Source organism: Sylvia atricapilla, chromosome 30 (assembly GCF_009819655.1).
Source record: "Sylvia atricapilla isolate bSylAtr1 chromosome 30, bSylAtr1.pri, whole genome shotgun sequence".
NCBI classification, from domain to species: domain Eukaryota; kingdom Metazoa; phylum Chordata; class Aves; order Passeriformes; family Sylviidae; genus Sylvia; species Sylvia atricapilla.
In genome coordinates this window covers 872,288-891,409 of record NC_089169.1, presented here as the reverse complement: position 1 = coordinate 891,409, position 19,122 = coordinate 872,288, and the positions used below count along the sequence as shown (strand labels likewise).

General features: G+C 63.5%; 4 protein-coding genes across 6 annotated transcripts; 3 read left to right on the top strand and 1 right to left on the bottom strand.

Annotated features, from left to right (window-relative positions):
• Positions 1 to 1,411: 1,411 nt before the first annotated feature.
• Positions 1,412 to 8,178, top strand: HDGF (heparin binding growth factor). 2 transcript variants are annotated; one of them, XM_066337832.1, is made up of 6 exons: positions 1,412 to 1,887; positions 6,924 to 7,000; positions 7,101 to 7,239; positions 7,329 to 7,505; positions 7,578 to 7,768; positions 7,876 to 8,178. In XM_066337832.1, the coding sequence occupies exons 1-6, from the start codon at positions 1,801 to 1,803 to the stop codon at positions 7,880 to 7,882; spliced, it is 678 nt and encodes a 225-aa protein (XP_066193929.1). In that variant the 5' UTR covers positions 1,412 to 1,800; the 3' UTR covers positions 7,883 to 8,178. The 2 variants fall into 2 exon arrangements, with proteins under 2 accessions (XP_066193929.1, XP_066193928.1); XM_066337831.1 differs by lacking the exon at positions 1,412 to 1,887 and adding an exon at positions 6,308 to 6,326.
• A 1,044-nt stretch (positions 8,179 to 9,222) lies between these two features.
• On the top strand, positions 9,223 to 11,203 carry MRPL24 (mitochondrial ribosomal protein L24). 2 transcript variants are annotated; one of them, XM_066337829.1, is made up of 6 exons: positions 9,223 to 9,371; positions 10,173 to 10,363; positions 10,444 to 10,539; positions 10,625 to 10,728; positions 10,801 to 10,931; positions 11,008 to 11,203. In XM_066337829.1, exons 2-6 carry the CDS (start codon positions 10,184 to 10,186, stop codon positions 11,142 to 11,144), a joined length of 648 nt encoding a protein of 215 aa, XP_066193926.1. In that variant the 5' UTR covers positions 9,223 to 9,371; positions 10,173 to 10,183; the 3' UTR covers positions 11,145 to 11,203. The 2 variants fall into 2 exon arrangements, with proteins under 2 accessions (XP_066193926.1, XP_066193927.1); XM_066337830.1 differs by having other exon boundaries at positions 9,272 to 9,371; positions 10,180 to 10,363.
• A 54-nt stretch (positions 11,204 to 11,257) lies between these two features.
• METTL25B (methyltransferase like 25B) lies at positions 11,258 to 13,983 on the bottom strand. Its single transcript, XM_066337827.1, has 7 exons — positions 13,765 to 13,983; positions 13,394 to 13,518; positions 13,032 to 13,319; positions 12,897 to 12,959; positions 12,122 to 12,822; positions 11,597 to 11,784; positions 11,258 to 11,492 (listed from the first exon to the last, which is right to left on the bottom strand). Exons 1-7 carry the CDS (start codon positions 13,808 to 13,810, stop codon positions 11,284 to 11,286), a joined length of 1,620 nt encoding a protein of 539 aa, XP_066193924.1. The 5' UTR covers positions 13,811 to 13,983; the 3' UTR covers positions 11,258 to 11,283.
• A 37-nt stretch (positions 13,984 to 14,020) lies between these two features.
• Positions 14,021 to 17,259, top strand: ISG20L2 (interferon stimulated exonuclease gene 20 like 2). The gene is made up of 3 exons (XM_066337828.1): positions 14,021 to 14,840; positions 15,410 to 15,610; positions 16,340 to 17,259. The coding sequence occupies exons 1-3, from the start codon at positions 14,130 to 14,132 to the stop codon at positions 16,451 to 16,453; spliced, it is 1,026 nt and encodes a 341-aa protein (XP_066193925.1). The 5' UTR covers positions 14,021 to 14,129; the 3' UTR covers positions 16,454 to 17,259.
• Positions 17,260 to 19,122: the final 1,863 nt, after the last annotated feature.

Sequence of the window (19,122 nt, the reverse complement as noted above, 5' to 3'; positions counted from 1 at the left end):
AGATTCCTTGAGACTGGTCTCACCCCCAGGCAGTAGGATCCTGCTGTCAACTGTGACCCTGTGGATTATTTATTTGTGTTATTTTGCAGCTTGTTAAGAGAAATTCAGCCAAGGAAAGCACACAAGAAAAGAGCCCAGCCCAGGAACCCGACTGCCAGGTCAGGGTGGAGGTTCTGGTCTTGCAAACGACTTAATCTGTGTTTAATTTAATCCCAGGTATTTAGTTGGGCCCAACGGTGACAGCAGCACCCAGGTTCGGTCCGAAGCGGGGACCAAAGTGATGATTGATTTATTCCCCGGTGACTTTGTCACCCTGTAACCTCACACAAAGGCTGGCCAGGGCCCAAACCTCCTCCCCAGACATCCAGAGATTTCCCAAGCACTGTGAGCAATCCTCAGCTCCAGCCCAGACTCTCCAGGACAGGGAGTTTGTAAGGAAAAATTCTTTGTTTTGCTGGGGTGAATGTGGAAGCTTGGCTGAGGGGGACCCTAGGTGGACACCAAAAGCTCACAATCCTTGATTTTCTCTCTTTTCAAAGGTTGACCTCCCTCTTCTATCATATATTCAGCTACAGCCAGGATGTGGGATTTTAGGGATGCTGCTACACGGGGTTTACATCATCTTACACTGGGTTTAGACTGGTTTTGCACTGGTTTGCACATTTTGCACTGTATCAGATGGTTTCACCATGTATGTTGGTTCACAGCAAATTTGCACTAACATAGATTTACACTGGGTTTGTACTCTCACACAGCTTTTGCACTGTTATGCATTGGTTTAAAATCAGTTTTGCACTGTTTTACATAGCTTTATGCAAATTTTGCGCTGTTTTACACGATTTTATGCCAATTTTGCACTGTTTTACACGATTTTATGCCAGTTTTGCACTTTTTACAGGGGTTTACACCATTTTGGTGCTGTTATCACTGGTTATGCCCTTTTTTACACCTGTTTTTCACAGTTTCACGTAGTTTTACACTGGTTTACATGTTTTTTACACCATATTTAGTGGTGTTTCAGGACATTTCTTTTGCATCGTCTTACACTGCTTTTACATGGCTTTACGCCCGTTTCCCGCTGTTTCGCATCGATTTTGCACGCCGCAACACCGAATTCGCACCGGTTCTACACCGCTCCATTTCAACGCCGAGCCTAATGCCGGCCGTCCCTCCGGTGTCCCTGTTCCCTGGTGACACACGGCGGCTGGAAGCATCCACAGCCGTCCGGGGCCACCCGCGGCCGGGCACGTTTGGGGCTCGGCTGGCGTTTTTGGTTCGGCTCGGCGCAGGGCACAGGCGGCGCCGTGGGCGGGCGGTGGGTGTGAGCGCCCAGGCAGCGCTGCCGAGCGAGCGAGCTCCGAGCGCATCCACCGGCGGCGGCAGGAGGAGGAGGAGGAGGAGGAGGAGGAGGAGGAAGGGGAAGGTGGGGGGGTGGCGGCGGAGGGAGGGAGCAATTGAATTTCAAACACAAACAAGCGCATGGGGCTCGGGCCCTGCGCCGCTGAGCCGCGCCGCCGCTGACCCCGGGGCCGCCGCCGCCCCCCGCCCGGGCTCCGCGCCGGGGGGCACAGCAGCCGCTGCCTCCGCGCCTCCCCCATCGGATTAGGGAGGGGTTTTTTGGGGGTTGGTTTTTTGTTGTTGTTGGTTTTTTTTTTTTTTTTTTTTTTTCTTTTTTTTTTTTTTTTTGGCTAATCCCTGCCTCGCTGGGTTTTGCCTCCCAAACTTCATCCCTAACCCCCCTCCTCCCCTCCCCCATCCCCCGCCCGCTCCCCCGGTCCCGGGAGGAGCCGTCAAGCCAAGATGTCCCGGTCCAACCGGCAGAAGGAATACAAATGCGGGGACCTGGTCTTCGCCAAGATGAAGGGTTACCCGCACTGGCCTGCCCGGGTAAGGAGCTGGGGAAGGGGAGGGGGAGCCATGGGACCCAGCGGTGCCCCCCCGGTGCTCCCCGTTGCATAACGCGGGCGGCCGAGGTGTCCCGGGGGATGGGGGGAGGGGGCGCACCGGGGTCAGGCTGCCCCGGTGGAACGGCGGCGGCGTGTGTCCACACCGGCGTCAGCCTTCAGTCCCCCCGTTCCCCTTCCACCGGGGCCGGGGTCCAACTTTGCCGGCACCTTATGTAAGGCCGAGGCCGGCGGACTTGGGGGTTACTCGGTACCGAGGCTTGGGGGAGGCGCTTTCGGGACGTTTCGTTTGCCTTGGGGGGATTTCATGTGTTGCAAACAACGTCCCGAGCTCCCCCGGGCCCCTTTTGTGCTGTTTATTCATTTCTCTCCCGGGGGGAGGGGGGTCACGGGTGGAGACCGCGTGGCTTCTGCCACCGCGTGGGAGTGGGGACCCCGCTTGGGCCGGTGACCGGGGCCGCTTCCAGCGGCGGAGCACGAGGCTGGGCCGTGTCGGGGTGAGCCCCTCCCCGCGGTGACCCTCCCCCGGGCCCGGGGGGTCCCTCTGACACGTGGGGCCGCACCACGACACCCTTCCCGCTCCACTGCCAGACCCCGGGAGGAGCCAGGTCTCTCCCCCTCCGCTTCCCTGATGATCTGGGGGAGCCCGCAGGGGGGGTTTTGGCCAAACCCCCCACGCCCTGACCTCGCTGGCAGGTCCCCGAGCGTGTCCCCCCGGCTCTCCGTGGCCTTACCTCTTGCCACGGGTGCCAGAGAGGTGCCAGCGCTCGCCGGGAGTTTGGCTTTAGAAAATCGATAGAATTATTGAGGACTTAGGACGGGAAAAGGGGGGGCCGTGCGTACAGGGAGGGCGCGGTGGGGTGCTCGGAGCCCCACCGCGGGACCACTGTCCCCGGAGAGGGGCGCCGGCAGGGTGTGGGTGTCCCTGCGGGGTCTGTGCCGTGAGCCCGGGACCCTCGGGATGAAGCCCAAAGCCACGAGGGCCGGATCCCCGGCCGAGGACCGTGGGCAGGTCTGGCTACACAACACGGCGCTGGTTATTTTTAAGCGGTTGATGATGCAGTTTAAAATTTCCTTGGAGTGTTTTCCCCCCCGCACACACTCTCCTCCCGGCCTTGCTGCAAAGGGCACTGGGGCTGCCTGGAAACCCCAAATTGAGCGGAAAAGGGGAGGAATGGAACGGTGGGCTTTAAAGGCCGAGGATCCCCTCGTCCCCCACCATCCCCTCCTCCTTCCTCTCTCGGATTTGAATAACTTTTGTTTGGTTTGTCGGGTTCTGGCGGGGAGGCCGGGAGGGGGTTGGGAGCCCGTTCGGATTTGGCACTGGCCTCCCAACGCGCATTTGAAAGCGGCTTTGCGAGGAGGAGCCAACGGGATCCCTGGGAGCCCGGCGCCTGCTTCCACCGCCGCCTGCTTTTCCACCGCAGCTTCTCTCCGGGGGAAAGCGATGCTCTCCCCAGCACAGGCCCGCTGCTCCATCCTCCTCCACCCATTTCATCGCCGCGGGGTTCGGCCCCGGTCCCCGAAACGCCGGCGGTGAGGCAAAGCCTCGTGTCGGGCTCAGCTCCCGGGCACCAAATTAGCGCCTGAGTGCGCCCAGGCCCGCTCGGGTTTCACACTCCACTCATCCCCGGCGCCTGGCTTCGCTGCCACCGCGGCAGGAGCGTTTCGGGGCTGCTGGGGCAGGCAGGGAACAGGTTTTCCCCATGTGGAAGCAGCAGGAGGTTGGGCTGCCCAAGAGCAGCGGTGCTGGTTGATCGGGGGGCTGGTTGGAGTACAGCCCTCGCCACCGTGACTAATCGGCCGGGGTGAAGCAGGCAGGGCTTGCCCGTGACTAATCAGGTGCTGTGATGAAACGTTACCCGGCCACGCGTGGCGTTCGCTGGGATATTTGTTTCCAACCAGGTGTGGCTGGAGCAGAGAGATAGGGGAAGAAATGGAGGAGGGAGCTGGCAGCACTGCGGTGGAGGGGTTGTTCCCCTGACCCATTCCCTGGGGATGGCACCTGGCACTGTCCCCCAACACCAGCTCAGCTCCAGCCTCCAGTGGAAACCTCTCCCTGAGTGGGACAGCATTAAACAGAGGGGAAACTGAGGCATGAGAGTGGGGAGATGAGCCCCTACTGACACTTGGAAGATGATGCTTGTCACCCCTCACCGCTTCTCTGCAGGGTCTCTTGTGCTGGACCCTCCTTGTCACCTGCCCATTGGTGCTTCCCTGCTGCTGTGGCCAGATCCGCAGCCCCTCTTCCACAAAGAGCTCTGGGACAGCACGGGAGTGTGGCAGGGAACGAAGCACCACGCTGGGGATCCTGGCACCACTGACATCCCCCTCCCTGAGCACCTCTCCTGTTCCCATGGCTGGGTGTGCGGTGGGGTCAGGATCCTGCTGGTCATACCCTCTGGAGCAGATGCCGGGTAATTTGCTGCCCATTGCCAGCCTGATTCTTGGATGAGGCCCGGTGATGGCCCCAGGGCTGAGGAGAGCCCTGGGGAGTGCATGGGTGCACCCATGGGTCTCAGGGATGCCCCAGGCCCCCCACCTGGTGCGTGTGCCCCCCAACATGCTTCATCAACCGTGTGTGACCCACATGAGTTAATTGCATTAATTCCCCTTCCTGACAACCAGCTCCTTGCTGCCAGCTTTGTCCTGCAGTGGGGAAACTGAGGCAGGGAAGGGGCTGCTCCCAGCCCCCATGGCCAGCGCAGGGCAGGCTGCATCCAGCCGTGCTCCATGGACCAGTTGCAAAGGTGAAGAGCAGAGGTTGAGGGCAGAGTCCAGAGCGGGGGTACGTGCCTGCCCCTCCCCTGCCACGCTCCAGAGCTTCCCCTCCCAGGGGGCCTGTCCCAGCCCGTTTTCAGGTCCCCTCCCCAGCTTCCAGATGCAGGTCCCTGGGCAAGGCCAGGCTGTGACATCAGTGCCATTTGCAGGAGCTGGCGGAGGGACAGAAATGGGCACTGTGGACTTTACTCTGGCACTGTAGCCGCCTGCTCACACTGCCACCGTCCAGCAAGCGACAGGGATGGACAAACAGACATAGGGCGTGACGGTGCCACGAGCCCTGGGCCCCCATCCTGGGGCAGTTTGGGCAGCCCAGGGTTTTTGGGCGGGTTTGCAAGCGCCTGCACTATCGCTGTCCCCAATGGGGTGTCACCCGCCTGCCCCATGTCCCCGCACCCCGGTCCCTGCCTGCCCATGCAGATAGAGCCACCACATCCCCTTGGGGTGCAGGAGGGGCCGATAAAGGGCTGGTGCTGGCAGGAATGGTCTGTGCAGGGAATCCCACTGTCCGTGGAATCCCAGCTTTCCGTGTCCCGTGGAGACCCTCAGTTCATGGGCTGGGGACAGTGGGCTCGGGGACTCAGTGCCAGAGGGCAGCCACCCCTGGACCTGCTGCTCGTGCCTCTGCGTGTGCTGCCTTTCCTTGGGGAAGGAGGTTTGGAAACTTGCTTGGGGATGGCGCAACTGGGGGATCTCAGTCAGGGTCCTGGCCCTGCAAGAGGCTATGGGGACCCTGTTGAAGCCTGGTGGTGGCAGTCTGGGTTCCATGTTCTTGTCTGGAGGCTCTAGGGGCCTTTGCCACATTGTCCCAGGACTGACCTGCAGGAACGTGGCCTGTGGGAAGCACCATCCCAGGCAGGGCTGGGCTGGGCTGGGCTGGGCTGGGCTGGTGGCCTCCCCTCTGAGTCACATCATCCCCTCCTCCACCTTCGGTGCCATGCAGGGATGGAGCTGCTGCTCCCAGCTGCCACCATGGGCCAGGGTCCCACTGGGGACTGGTGCAAGGGCCAGACTGACCTTTGCTCTGCTGAGGATTGTCCTTGCTTCTGGAATGTCCCCGTGCCTGTGAGGGATGGGCAGCATTGGGGCATGACAGTGCCAGTAGCCCCAGGGCACTGGGTGGGGAGCACTTCACCAGTCCTGAAACACCCCCATGATCCTGATGCAGGACGGCCTGGATGCCCCAAACCGCGTTTGGGGAGTGGGGATGGCACAAAGGTGTATCCCACCCGGGAGTGGGACATCACACCAACCATCCACCATGTCCTGGTGCCTGTACAGAGCCCCTCCCAAGTGTCCCGTCCTCTCCATGTGCCCCTGGGGCTGTGCCAGCATTACCCCTCAGCACAGGGGCAAGTGTTAGGTCCATTCACAGCTCTGGGAAGGAAATCAGGAGAAACTCTTGGCCAGGTCCAGTCTATCAAGGCACCGCAGCCCTGCTGGCCGGGGAAACTGAGCCTCAGCAAGCTGCAGGGGTCATGGTGACTTAGGAAAGGTTGTGCCATGAGTCAGCAGAGCGCTGGGAATGGGACCCAGCATCCTGGCCATCTGTGCTGGCACCTTCCATCCTGGTGCTGTGCTGGCGCCTGCTCCGAGACCCCCACCCGCATCCTCCTTCAGCTCCTTCCAGATCCCTTTGAGGTTTTCTCAGGGAATTTATGGCTGCTGGCTGCAGGGGGGGTTATTTTTAGATGCTATAAAAAGCAGCCGGAGTTGCTTTCGCTCTGTTCCCGCTTGGCGCCTCGGGATTATTCACGCTCGGTGGAGCAGCACCTGCCTGTGGGCTTGACACCGGCTGCTGCCTGACCCCACAGCCCTCGCCAGGCTGTCCCCTTGTCTGGTGACCCTGTTTCGGCCAGGGTGTGCCAGCAGCAGGACGGTGTCCCCCCAGGCAGCCCATTCCTGGCCCAGGCTGGAGGTGACGCCTGTGGCTTCACTGGCACCGCTGGCAGTGCCTGAATTTGCTGAGTGTGTCTGAGCTGGTCTAGACAAGAGCTTAAGGAGAGAGGGGGTGGGAGAAGGGGGAGTCCCACATCATCAGTGGGCACAACCACTTGTTCTACTCACCACTTCTTGCCAGCACTGTCTCCAGACGGTGGGTGAATTCCTAAGGAATCACATTTTCCTTTCCAGAAGTGTGCCCATCGATAGGACACTGGAGGGGGGTGATGTCCTGGGGTCTGAGGAGCCCCAGGGGTCTCTGTCCTCTCCCCTCACCCTGTCCTTTGTGTCACACAGATTGATGAGATGCCAGAAGCTGCAGTCAAATCCTCCTCCAATAAGTACCAAGTCTTCTTCTTCGGGACCCATGAAACGTGAGTAGGGGCTGGGGCGTACAGGGCGGGTGGTGCCAGTGAGTTTGGGAAAGGTGAGATCCCCCCTGCTCCCACCTCTCACTGTTTTCCCCTGGCACAGGGCATTCCTGGGGCCCAAAGACCTCTTCCCCTACGAGGAGTGCAAGGAGAAGTTTGGAAAACCCAACAAGCGGAAAGGGTTCAGCGAAGGTTTGTGGGAGATAGAGAACACGCCCACAGTCAAAGCCTCTGGTTACCAGGTGGGTCACGAGCTGGGGGGCCTCCATCCCACCTCTTCCCCCCATTCCTCCTTCCTGGGTGCCCTCTGGGAACTCCCCTGTCCCCACAGCCCACCCAGAAGAAGAGCTGCCCTGAGGCGGCCGAGCGGGAGCCGGAGGGAGATGGGGAGAAGAAGGGCAACGCGGAGGGCAGCAGCGATGAGGAGGGGAAGCTGGTGATCGACGAGCAGTCCAAGGAGAAGAACGAGAAAGCCGGGATCAAGAGGAAAGCGGAAGATGCTTTGGAGGTACTGGGTGGGCTGCTGGGGATGAGGATGTGGGTGATGGGGACTGGGCTGACCTGAGCTCCCCCGGCCCAGGACTCCCCCAAACGCCCTAAGGATGCAGAGGGGCAAGAAGGGGACAAGAAGGTGGACAACGAAGAGGCCCCCAAGGAGGAGCCCAAAGCCAACCCAGGTGAAGGGGAGAAGAACAGTGACACTGCTGACGCACCAGACACCAATGAAGCCAAGCAGGAGGGCAAGGAGGAGGTCAGAGACCACAAGGAGAGGTGAGGGTGGTGCAGTGACCCCTGTCCCCATAGCCTCCAGGCCTTGGGGGCATCCCTGGCACCACAGGGTCTGACCAAGAACCTGGGTTTCTTCTTGGCCTCCACAGCCTCTAGTGGCTTCCCCGGCGAGCTGATCCTTCCCTGCCGGGTCCTGGGTGCTGCCCCGTGTCGCCCACACCGGCTCATCGCGTCCGGAGCTCCGGACGAGAGAAACCATCCCAAAATTAAATTTCAAAAGGAAAAAAAAAAAAAAAAAGAAAACTACAAAAAAAAAGAGAGGAATGCAGAGCAGCCCTGTACTGACCCCGAGTGGCTCCGTGCCTGCCCTGCCGTGGGCGCACGCTTTGTATTAGTGATTCCTCGGGGCTGAGCAGTTGATTTGAAATAAAAGCGAATCTTGCCTTTTTAAAGCACTTGTGGGCCCTGGGTTAGCACTTGGACCCCCCTGCATGGGTGGTTTGGGGCCCCTTTGGGCTGCCCAGAGAGGTGGGGCTGCCAGAGCGCCTCTGGCAGCTCTAGGATGGGGGGAGCGGGAGGGAGAGATGGGGCTGGGGCAGGGAAAGGGCCAGGGGAAAGTTTTGGAGGGGAGCTAAAATAGGAACTACAAAATCATAGAATGCCCTGAGCTGGAAGGGACACAGAAGGATCAAGTCTTACTCCTGGCCCTGCACACAATACCTCAAAATCTCCATATCCAAGAGCATTGTCTAAATACTCCTTGACCTTTAGGATCATGAAATCACGTAATGTCCTGAGCTGGAAGGGACTCACAGGGATCATCAAGCCCTGGCCTTGCACAGAACACCCCAAAATGCCCCCAGTCCCAACATCCTAGAGTGTTGTCCAAGCATCCTGTGCTGGAATATCCTGAGCAGGAAGGGACCTATCAGGATCATCGAGTCCAGCTCTGGGCCCTGCACTGGACACCCCAAAATCATATCCTGGGCACGAGGGCTTTGTCCAACCGCTTCTTGAGATTGGGGCCGTGACCATTCTCTGGGCACCCTGTTCCACACACACAACCCAGCGAGGATGAGACAAACCGGAGGAATTTGTCCGTGCCCGGCTCCCTGCAGTGGGGACAGTGGAGACCCTCCCCTGCCCCTGCACCAGCCCCGGGGACAGGGAGGACAGCAGCAGAAAATGGAGCCGTGGCCGGGCGCCAGCCCCGGCGGGACTACAGCTCCCGGCAGCCGCTCCGCCGCGGGCCGAAGCGCCGCGGGGACTGCGACGGGGCTGGGAGGCCGGAGGGACACCGGGGACGGCGGGACTACAGCTCCCGGCGTGCCCCGCGCCAGGCCCACGGCTCCCGGCATGCCCCGCGCCAGGCCCACGGCTCCCGGCATGCCCCGCGCCAGGCCCACGGCTCCCGGCATGCCCCGCGCCAGGCCCACGGCTCCCGGCGTGCCCCGCGCCAGGCCCACGGCTCCCGGCATGCCCCGCGGCGGGCACCGCCCCCTCAGCCGTCGCAATGCTCATGGGCGGGGCCGCGCGCCACGGCAGGGCCGCCTCCGGGCCTGCGCTGCGCCTGGCCACGCCCCTCCAGTTGGCCACGCCCCCCGGCCACGCCCCCCGGAGCGCGGGAGCGGCGCGGGCCCCGCAGGTGAGCGGGGTCGGGGCCCGGCACCTCTGTGGGGGCATGGGGACTCTGCGGGACCCTTCCTGAGGCATTGGAGGGGTTTGCCGGGGCTTGGGGCCCTTTGGGGGTGACCGGGGCTCTGCCGGACGCCTGGGTGTCGTTTCCGGCGAGGTGAAGGGGGTGTGCTCTGCGAGACCCCTCAGTTCCCTTTGAGTGGTGGGGAGTTCTCTTTGGGAGTGAGGGGAGAGTTTGTAATATCCATGGGGCCCTTCGGGGGTGGAGGAGGCTCTGCTGGTGTCGGTGTGCCCTTTGGGGGAATGGGGTCTGTGGGACCCCTGGGTCCTCTTTGGTGGGGCGCTCTCTCCGTCTGTGGAACGCCCGTGTTCGCCTTTGGGGAAGGGGAAAGGTGTCTGTGGCTCCTTGGTTCTGTTCGGGGAGTGGAGGGTTCTGCAAGTCCCCTTAGGGAACAGAGAGTACTTTTCAGGACACCTAGTACACTTTGTGTCGGGGGTGCCCTGTGGGATCCCTGGGTCCCTTTATGGGTGAGGGATGGCTGTGCCAGTACCTGGATCCCCTTTGGGGGTCTGTGGGGGACTGCCTCCTCTTTGGGGGCATGGGGATGAGAGTCTGTGAGATCCCTTTTGTGGGGTGCTGCTCTCGCAGATGCTTCGATCCCCTTCAGCAGGAGCTCTTTCAGGGCCTGGGTGGGTGGGGGTGACTCCTTTGGTGATGGGTGGGCTCTGCTGGACCCCTGCATGTCGCCCAGCCCCAGACACACATGACCCTGGGGAGCATGAGGGGCTCAGTGGCCCCCTGACTTCCCAGTGCCCAGCACCATGCGGCTCTCGGCGCTGCTGAGTGCGGCACGGCCGCGGCTGCCCCCGGGGTACCGGCACGGCATGTGGCCCCCTGACTCCATGGCTGCCCGGCTCCGCAACCCCCCGGGACAGCGCCGCCGCAAGGTCTTTGTGGAACCCATTGCCAAGGACGACTGGAAGGTGTTTAAGGGTGACACGGTGAGGCTCTCCTTCCCCAGGGTCCCTCCTGGCTGGCAGCTGGGCTGGGGGTCCCACCTCTGCCCTTCTCTCCCACGCAGGTCCAGGTGCTGGCCGGGAAGGACGCGGGGAAGCAGGGGCTGGTCACCCAGGTGGTGCAAGCCCGCAACTGGGTGGTGGTGGAAGGACTGAACACGGTGAGGCTGCAGCAGGGAGGGCTGGAGGAGGCTGTGGGGAGGCCGGGGAGGCCACAGACTGTCAGTGACCCCCGTGCCCTTGCAGCACTATCGCTACGTCAACCGCACAGCCAAGTACTCCGGGACCTACATTGCCAGCGAGGCACCGCTGCTGCTCAGCCAGATCTGCCTGGTGGACCCCGAGGACCGGTAACGGCCTGGGGGGTGCTGAGGGAACCCCCCACCTCAGTCCTGCCCCCTGCCAACACTGTGTGCCCACAGGAAGCCCACAGAGGTGGAGTGGCGGTACACGGAGGAGGGCGAGCGTGTCCGCGTGTCGCTGCGCAGCGGCCGCATCCTGCCCGTGCCCCCACAGCCACGCCAGGACGGCATCGTCCCCGAGCAGTGGATCGGTGAGTGGGATGGCAGCAGAGGCTTGCGGGATGTGGCAGGGGACACGGGGTCACCGCTGTCCCCTTGCCCACACAGATGGCCCCAAGGACACATCAGAGGAGGATGCGCTGGCCAAGACGTATCGGCCGTCCCTGAAGACCTTCGAGGAGGAGATCATGGATGCCATGGGGATCGTGGAGACGCGCCGGGCCAAGAAATCCTACTGGTATTAACTGAGGGAGCTGGAAGTCCTCCTAGCTGGGCTCTGCAATAAACACCACCCTTGATTTTCTGTGTTTGTAGCATGCAGTGCTTTTGGTGCAGCACTGACTCACTCACACCCAGCCCCAGACCACACAAATGCAGGGTTTATTATGGTCTGTGCCCAGGGCTGTGGGGGCTCTGCCCCTCCCTGCAGGACTCTGCTTCTCCCAGATCTTCATCCTTGCTGCTGTCCCCATCCTCACTGTCCTTGTCCAGCCCGGCCAGCACTGTGGCCAGCGGGGTCCGTGCAGCCACCAGCACCAGGTTCCGCGGGGAGAACCGGGGGTTGAAGAGGGGCACAAGGGCACAGTGGAAACCTGGAGAAAAAGCAAAGGAGAGTCGGGAGAGTGGAGAAAGGGGTTCAGGGACAGAGGAAACAGACGAGGGGGAGGATTGTCCTGGCAGCCCTTCCCATGCTCACCTTGCTCCCGCAGATAGAGCAGACGGTCGAGCAGGATGAGGGTCTCCACGGCAGGTGCCAGAAGCTGCCCCAGGGTGCAGAATGCCACCACTTTGTGCTGCTGCTCCAGCATGGCTCCCACAGCCCCCGAGTCCAGCGGGATCCCCACTGGGTCCAGTCCCGCAAGGGGCAGCCCCAGGTTGGCGTATCTGTCATAAAAGAGGGCAGAGGAGTCCCAGGCAGGATTGCCCCATCTCCAAACTCATGAAGAGGGTCCCAGAAGGGAGTTCCCCTCCCTCCCCAAATCTCACTGCAGGGCCAGGAGGGGACACAGAAGGGTGTCCCCACTCCCCCAACTCACAAGGAGAGTTCCAGAAAAGGGTCCTCCCTCCCCAAACTGAGGGGCTAAGAGACATCCCAGAAAGTGATCCTCTGTCCCCAAACTCAGGGAGGGGCAACGATGTCCCAGAAAGGGGTCCCACCTTCCCAGAATCACTGGGGACCACCAGGGGATGCAGAAGAGGGGGTCCCCCTGCCCAAACTCACTGGGGGAAGCTGAGGGCATGCGCCTTCCTGCCTGGCTGCAGGCCCAGGTGCCTCTTGGCAGGATCAGCGGCGCGGATGAGGCTCTCGAGTACAGCACGGTAGCAGTGGGCACGCAGGTGGGGGCTGCCCCCGCGCAGCCGCCCCTCGTACTCCTCCAGGGCGTGGCATGCAGCCTCCCGTGCCCGGTAGGACAGCTGGTGGCCTGGCAATGCAGCCACCGAAGTGCTCAGGGGGTAGCCCAGGGGGCAGCCAGGGGGCTGCGGGGTGGTTGACAGCTTCATGTAGCAGCAGCCCACCAAGGCCACGGCAGCCACAGCAGGGCTGTGGGCAAAGTGGCAGAGCAGGGCTGGGCTGAGGTCCCCGCAGGCGTGAAGCCCCGTCACCAGCACCTGCCCCCCATCTTCAGAGCCTCCTGGGCCCCCCAGCGGGTTCCGGGCAGCAGGGCCTGATCCTGGGGGGTTGGGGGGCAGCAGGAACTCCCCCCCGGGAGCTGTAGGGTCCAGGCACCCAGCCACGTGCTGAGGGGCCCGGGGGGTGAGGGGGTGTGGGGAGGGCCTCTTGTTTCCCAGGCCCCTGGTTTTCCCCAGCTCCCGCAGCAGCTCCTGGTCAAAGCGCTCCGCCAGGCCCACCAGGCGGCCATCACTCTCCACTGTAGTGACCGACAGGCCCAGACCAAAGGCCAGGAACCGGGAAAGGTGGCCCTGTGAGGGGACACAAGCTCAGCTCAGATATGGGGGGGATCCTCTGCGACCCCTCCGTGTCCCCCTGCTCTTACCTGTCCTGCTCCAATATCCACCACACGCTCGCAGCCAGTGGCTTGGCTCAGCCGCTTCAGCAGCTGTGGGGAAGGGGGGCTGTTAGGAGGCTGGGGGGAGTTGGGAGGTCTCAGAGGATTGGGAGAGGCACCCACCTTGCCCAGGCGCTGGATCTCATGCTGCTTTTTGGGCTTGACGTGGCGGCGGAGCAGTGGATGCAGGTGGGAGCTCTGGCACGGTGGGCGCAGGGACCTTCCCGGGCACCCCCGAGGGAAGGCAAGGGCCCGGGCAGCGGCGGCAAAGGCCAGGAGAGACAGGGGCCAGGCAGCCCCTGGGCCCCCACGGCCCCCCAGGAGCCCGGCCAGCTGCACGGGGGTGGCACTGGCCAGGGCGGGCTGCCAGGCTGGGGGCAGCTGTGCCCAGAGACCATCAGTGAAGAAATCCTGTGGGGAGCGGGGTCAGCGTGGGGAACACAGCCCGAGGGGGCACAGCCTGGGGACGGCTTCGGGACACTCACAATGACGAAGGCATCGAGCAGGGGCCGGTAGAGCATCAGGAGGCGGATGATGTCAGCGGCTCGACGCTGCTCCGGGGACTGCTGCAGGTGTGGGGTGGGATGGGGGGCAGCAGCCATGGCAGCTCCTGGGGCGGCAGGGGGGCATTAGCCCTGGCACTCTGAAGTCACCTGGGACACGGCACTCTCACATCATCCCAGGTCTCACCCCCTCCCCGGCTCTGTCCGTCCCATTCAGCAGCCATATGACGTCATCAGGCAGTGACGTCACGCGAGGAAGCGATAATACCTCCAGCCATGACGTGACGGGGCTGTGACACCACACCCCCACCGAGACTCCCCCCGGAGCCACATCACCCAGAGGCATCACTCACCCCCGAGCACCCGTGACGTCACCGGGCCGGCCGGGACACCGGGCATGTCGCCGATGTTCTGTGACGTCACCCGACGTCACAGTTTACGTCACGGAGCCGCCGCGGCCGCGCGCGCGCCCCTCAGCGCCCGGCGCCTCAGAGTTCCCGCCGCGGCGCGCGTGGATGACGTCACTGCCCGCACCGAGCCGACCGCGTGTCTCCCGGGAACTTCCGCTTCCGGGGCGCGGAGCTGAGGGGGGCGGGCTGCGCTCGGGGGCCTCCGCGGGCCGCTGCCGGGAGTGCCGGGTGTCGGGCATCCCCGGCGCCGAGCGGCCCAGCCGCTGAGCCGCTTGTCCGCGCCGCAGCGGCCCGTTCCTGGCCCCGCCATGGACGATTTGATCCTCAACCTGGACTTCGCCGCCCCCGAGCGCCAGCCGAAGAAGGAGCCGGGGAACCGAAAGCACCAGAGCTTCGTGCGGCGGCGGCGAGAGTTGGAGCGCCGGGGGGTCCTGCGGCAGAAGCAGCTCCCGGGGGCACCGGGCGTATCCCGGCGGGTCCCCGGACGGGGGTCGGGGGGAACCAGGGGCGGCCCGAAGAAGCCGCGCTCGGGCCAGCGCAAGTCGTGCCCCAAAGAGAACGGCCCTGCCGCTGCCCCCCGACGGCCTCCGGCATCTCAGAAAGGCCCCACCGGGACCGATGCTCCCGCTAAGACCAAGGGTCAGGGTCAGGGTCAGGGGGCGGCTCGGGGCTCCGCCAACGCTGTCGGAGCCCCCCGGCAATCCCAGAACGACTCCACTGGAACTGGTGCTCCCACTAAACCCAAGGGTCGAGCGACAGCTCGGGGCGCCCCGAAGAGCGGCGGTGCCCCCGCGGCGCCCTCCAAGTTCGTGGCTATGGACTGTGAGATGGTGGGCACGGGGCCCGGCGGGCGCACGAGCTCCCTGGCCCGGTGCAGCATCGTCACCTACGAAGGTGACGTCGTGTACGATCAGTACGTGCGGCCCGACGCGCCCATCGTGGATTACAGGACCCGCTGGAGCGGGATCCGCCGGCACCACATGGACAAAGCCGTGCCTTTCCGCACGGCGCAGCAGCAGGTGCGGGGCTGTCTCCGGACAGGGAGTGCAGCGATGGAGGATGTGGAACCGGGGCTGGGGGATGTGGGGCTGGGCTCTGCTGCTCAGGCTCTGAGGCCGAGGGAGGGTATTGGGGTGCGGGGCTGGGGGTGTTGGGCCGTGAGGATGGGAGTGTTGGGGTGGGAGGGGGTGACTGCAGCGTGCGGGTTGGGGTGAGGAGTTGAGGATGAGAAGACAGGGGCTGGGCTGAAGGGATGAGGGGCTGCAAGGCCTGGCTCTGCATCTCATGGGTGGGATGGGGGTCGCGGGTCTGGGCTGGACTCGTGGTCTGGGGCAGGGAGTGGAATGGTTGCAGGGCCACGGGTGGGGGTCACAGGGTCGAGCTCTGCAGCTCAGGAGCTGTGTGGGGGTCTAGGGTTGCCATGTCCCAAACCTGCCCTGTGGGGCACAGGGATTGTCCCCATGCTGCGCCACTCCCGTTCAGCCCCACAGCTCTGCCCCATGGGGCTGCCCCCATTCTTGGGGGGCAGAAACTTCCCATGAAGCATGGAAGGTGCTGCTGGGGGTCTCAACCCCCTCCTCGTCTGTAGGTGCTGCGGATCCTTGCTGGGAAGGTCGTGGTCGGCCATGCAATCCACAACGACTTCAAAGCGCTCCGGTACTACCACCCCAAAGCTCTGACCCGGGACACATCCCAGATCCCCCTGCTGAACCGCCGTGGTGGCTTCCCAGAGAACGTGAACATCTCCCTGAAGCGCCTCACCAAAGCGCTGCTGAACCAGGACATCCAGGTACCATGGCTGCAGCCCCCTAGGAGGTGGAGACCCCCTGTACCGTGCCAGGGACACAGTGGGGCGGGAAGGGCCATCCCTGGGGGAAGATCCAAGGCATCCTGAGTTCAGCCATTGCTGCCAGTCCTGTGCCTCAGTTTCCCTTTCCCTGGAAAACAGCCTGTGGGCGGGGGGAGCCCTCAGCTCAACCCTTGCAGCCCGAGGGGTCGTCTTCTTGCTCTTTTCCCTTTAATAGCTATGCACACCCCACAGTGGTGCTTGCACCTCCCCAGTTTTCTCTATATCCTTAAATCTGCCTATACTCCCCTAAGCTCCGGAGCTTCCCATACCCCCAAATCTGCCTGCACCTCCTTATTTTCATGCATCCCCCCCATTCTGCCTGTACCTGCCTAAATCTGTCTGCATCCCCCAGTTCTGCCTGCACAACACCCACAGTTACTTGCACCCCCTCATCTCCCTGCATCTGCCCACCGAAGCTGCCTGCACCCCACCAGAGCTGCTTGCATTCCCTAATCTGCCTGCAGCATCCTGCAGCTCCCTATACGCCCTGATCATCACACTTTCCGCCACTTGATCCACCTGCACCCTGAAATCTTCCTGCACACCCTCATCTCCATGCATCCCCCCACCCTTGCTGCCTGCACTCCCTAATCTCTGTATATCCCACCCCCTTGATTCTGGCTGCCCCCCCAAAATGGGAGCTGTGGTGACTTGTGTCTGTCCCCACAGGTAGGGAAAAGTGGCCACTCCTCGGTGGAAGACGCCCGAGCCACCATGGAGCTCTACAAGGTGGTGGAAGAGGAGTGGGAGCAGCACCTACGGCAGAACCCGGAGCAGAAGTGACGCCCCTGGGGGCTCAGAGTGACACCCCCAGCTCGGTCCTGCCTCTCGGGGTCCCACAGTGATGGCCTCAGCCCGGTCCTGCCTCTGGGGGGACCCAGAGTGATGCCCACAGGCCTGGTGCTGCCCCTCGAGGGTCCTGTGGGTGCTGAGGGGCCGCCCCTATCCGTGGATGACGAGGAGCCAGGTGTGACGTCCTTTGTCCCCAAGCCTGATGTGCCTTGTTGTGCCATTGCTGTTCTGCCCTGCTCTCCCCAGGATGTGGAGAGGGCCTGGGATGGTGCCTTCCCCAAGAGGGGTCTCTGGGATCCTGCACCTCCGGAACACTTCAAGGCAGCTGGTCCTGATCTGAGAGTGATGCTGGGGCATCCTGAGCACAGCCCCCATCACTGGGGCTTTGGGAATGGTTCGGGCTCCTTCCTCTTCCCAAAACTACCTCTAGCAGCGCCAGGAGCTGCCCGTGAGCCTCGGGACGATGTGTAGGAGCGGGTGGAGGGCTCAGATCCCTCTGGAAAGTCCCCGCTGCGCTCTGGGAGCTGCTTTCGTCGGTGGTTAAGTTCCACCTTCCTCGTTGTGGGAGGGACAAACCCTCCGGGCATGAGGAGCAGCATTGCGCCATCCGCCTGCCCGAGCCCCCGTGCTGGCCGGGGCACGACCCCGACACCCGCGGGCGGGTCCCCCCATCGCTGGCCCGAGGACACCCCCAGCACCGGAGGGTGCTCATACCCTGAAGGCTCCCGAGCCTGACAGGAACTGCTTTAAACAGGAATATTTCTGTGCAAAATCCTGATTAAAAAGAAACTATTAAAGGGCTTTTCCTTCCGGTGGGGGTGGGGAGGAGCCCCCTGCCCCGGTGGGCAAGGGCTGCGGGCGGCCCCCGGGGCACTGCCATCACCCGGCACCCTCCGACATCTGCATCCCAAGGGCTCTTCCTCAGCGTCCTCTTCATGCCAGGGATGAGCTGGCCCCTTCCCCGGCTCTGGGCAGCCCCCTGCACCCCCCTTTAGGCATGAACCAGCGGTGGGTCCCTGGTGTTGCTGTAACAACTCCGGGAGCGGTGCCGGTGCCGAGCTCACAGCCGCCTTGGGGGATCCCCCCGCCCCCGCCGGGCTGGACGCTGCCCCGGGCCCCCGACGTGCGTCACTTTTTCCAGCGTTCCCTCGTGTTTACGTGGCTGCGCTTGGCTCGGGGCGCTAGAACACGAGGGAGGGTTTTGGGGTGTCCAGCCCCGCAGTAGGAGGGGCCCTTCCCCCTTTAATTGGGGTTAAACGCGCGGATCTGGGTTCCCCCGCAGTGCTGGAGAGCGGATGCCCGAGCATCTCACGGGGCGGGAGTTTGCGCGGTTCTGGGGGCGTTCATCCCTCCCGCTCCTGCCTTGCACACCCGTCCCTCCGGCCCGGGTGGGGGTGGGAAAGCTGTCAGAGCCCCAAAATGCAGAGGAAGGTGGGAGGGCGGAGGAGCAGGCGGGAGCCTTTGTGTCTGGGCTGGGTTTGGCGGTGATTAGGGCCTTTACAGCGGTTATAAATGGCCGGTCGTTAAAGGGGTTTATGGCCCTGGAAATGAGAAGCAGCCGGCCGGGCCCCTGCCCTCGGCGGGTCCGGGATGCGGGTCAGGCTCCCGGGGGCTTCGCTTGAATCTCACCCTGGGGTCTCTCCGGATGGGGCTGGGGACGGGGCGCGGGCTGGAACAGGGGGTAGACTCCCGGGGCTGAGGAAAGGTCCCGGGGCTGGGGCAAAGTCCTAGAAGTGAGGCAGAGCCCCAGGACTGGGGAAGAGTCCTGGGACTGAAGAAAGGTGCCAGGGCCAGGGCAGGGTCGGGCTGGATCAGGGTCGGGAGCCAGAAGCAGCCGGAGCTGAGTAAGGGTCCTGGGCAGGGGCTGTGGCTGGCTGGGGCTGCTCGGCCAGGGCAAGGTCCCGCTGTGGCGGCACAGCAGAGGACTCGGGGCACGTGGGTCCCCTCCCGCCCCACAGCCGGGGGTCCCATCGGCCACGGGGCCGGGGCCGGACTCGGTCGCGCCGTCCAGCTGTGTTTCATTTCCGCAGCGGCCGTGGCCGTGGCCAGAGGCGGGGGGTGGGGGCTGTGTCCCGCCAGCTGGAAAGGATTTGTGGGGACATGGGGTGGAGACGACGGCTGACCTGCCCTTGCTCAGGCTTCACCCCCCCCAGCCCCCCACGGTGGAGTCCCCCCATCCTCTCTCCCAACGCACTGAGCGGCTGGGGAAATTGGGATGACCCCCAAAAACTTAAGCTTCTGTATGGGGTGAGGGGACCCTACACCGCCTCCCGGGGTGGATCCCGGGCACCGGGGAGGGGGAGAACATCCCCAGGCAGCCACGTCCTCCCGGGAGGGGCTTTGCGGCACCGACAACATTTGGGGGGACCCACGGGGGTGCCGGGATAGCGATGGAGCCCTGCCTGGGCGGGGGGACCCCTCCAACCACGGTCTGTGCTCAGGATTTCTGTGGTTTGGGAGGATTTTTGCCGGGAAGGGGGGTGCGGGTGGTGGATGGTGCCGGATGTTTCCAGAGGCTGAGCCAGCTGCTGCTGCCCTTGCACTGGGACACAGCTTCCTACCCACCTCCCAGAGAATCTGTGCCCTTCCCAGGGGTGACTGGCTCTCCGGGGGGGTTATTTGGGGCCAGTGGCTTGCCCGCGCACCCCAGGGCTTCACCA

Excerpts from the sequence above, each read along its gene's own strand:
- ISG20L2 (XM_066337828.1), top strand. The coding sequence starts at position 14,130 with ATGGACGATTTGATCCTCAACCTGGACTTCGCCGCCCCCGAGCGCCAG. Across the intron at positions 14,841-15,409 it reads TCCGCACGGCGCAGCAGCAG|GTGCTGCGGATCCTTGCTGG; the intron begins GTGCGGGGCTGT and ends CCTCGTCTGTAG. Across the intron at positions 15,611-16,339 it reads TGCTGAACCAGGACATCCAG|GTAGGGAAAAGTGGCCACTC; the intron begins GTACCATGGCTG and ends CTGTCCCCACAG.
- MRPL24 (XM_066337829.1), top strand. The coding sequence starts at position 10,184 with ATGCGGCTCTCGGCGCTGCTGAGTGCGGCACGGCCGCGGCTGCCCCCG. Across the intron at positions 10,540-10,624 it reads TGGTGGAAGGACTGAACACG|CACTATCGCTACGTCAACCG; the intron begins GTGAGGCTGCAG and ends GTGCCCTTGCAG. Across the intron at positions 10,729-10,800 it reads CTGGTGGACCCCGAGGACCG|GAAGCCCACAGAGGTGGAGT; the intron begins GTAACGGCCTGG and ends GTGTGCCCACAG.
- HDGF (XM_066337832.1), top strand. The coding sequence starts at position 1,801 with ATGTCCCGGTCCAACCGGCAGAAGGAATACAAATGCGGGGACCTGGTC. Across the intron at positions 7,001-7,100 it reads TTCTTCGGGACCCATGAAAC|GGCATTCCTGGGGCCCAAAG; the intron begins GTGAGTAGGGGC and ends CCCCTGGCACAG. Across the intron at positions 7,506-7,577 it reads AAGCGGAAGATGCTTTGGAG|GACTCCCCCAAACGCCCTAA; the intron begins GTACTGGGTGGG and ends CCCCCGGCCCAG.
- METTL25B (XM_066337827.1), bottom strand. The coding sequence starts at position 13,810 with ATGCCCGGTGTCCCGGCCGGCCCGGTGACGTCACGGGTGCTCGGGG. Across the intron at positions 13,320-13,393 it reads TGCTCGATGCCTTCGTCATT|GATTTCTTCACTGATGGTCT; the intron begins GTGAGTGTCCCG and ends CGCTCCCCACAG. Across the intron at positions 11,493-11,596 it reads GCTCTATCTGCGGGAGCAAG|GTTTCCACTGTGCCCTTGTG; the intron begins GTGAGCATGGGA and ends CTTTTTCTCCAG.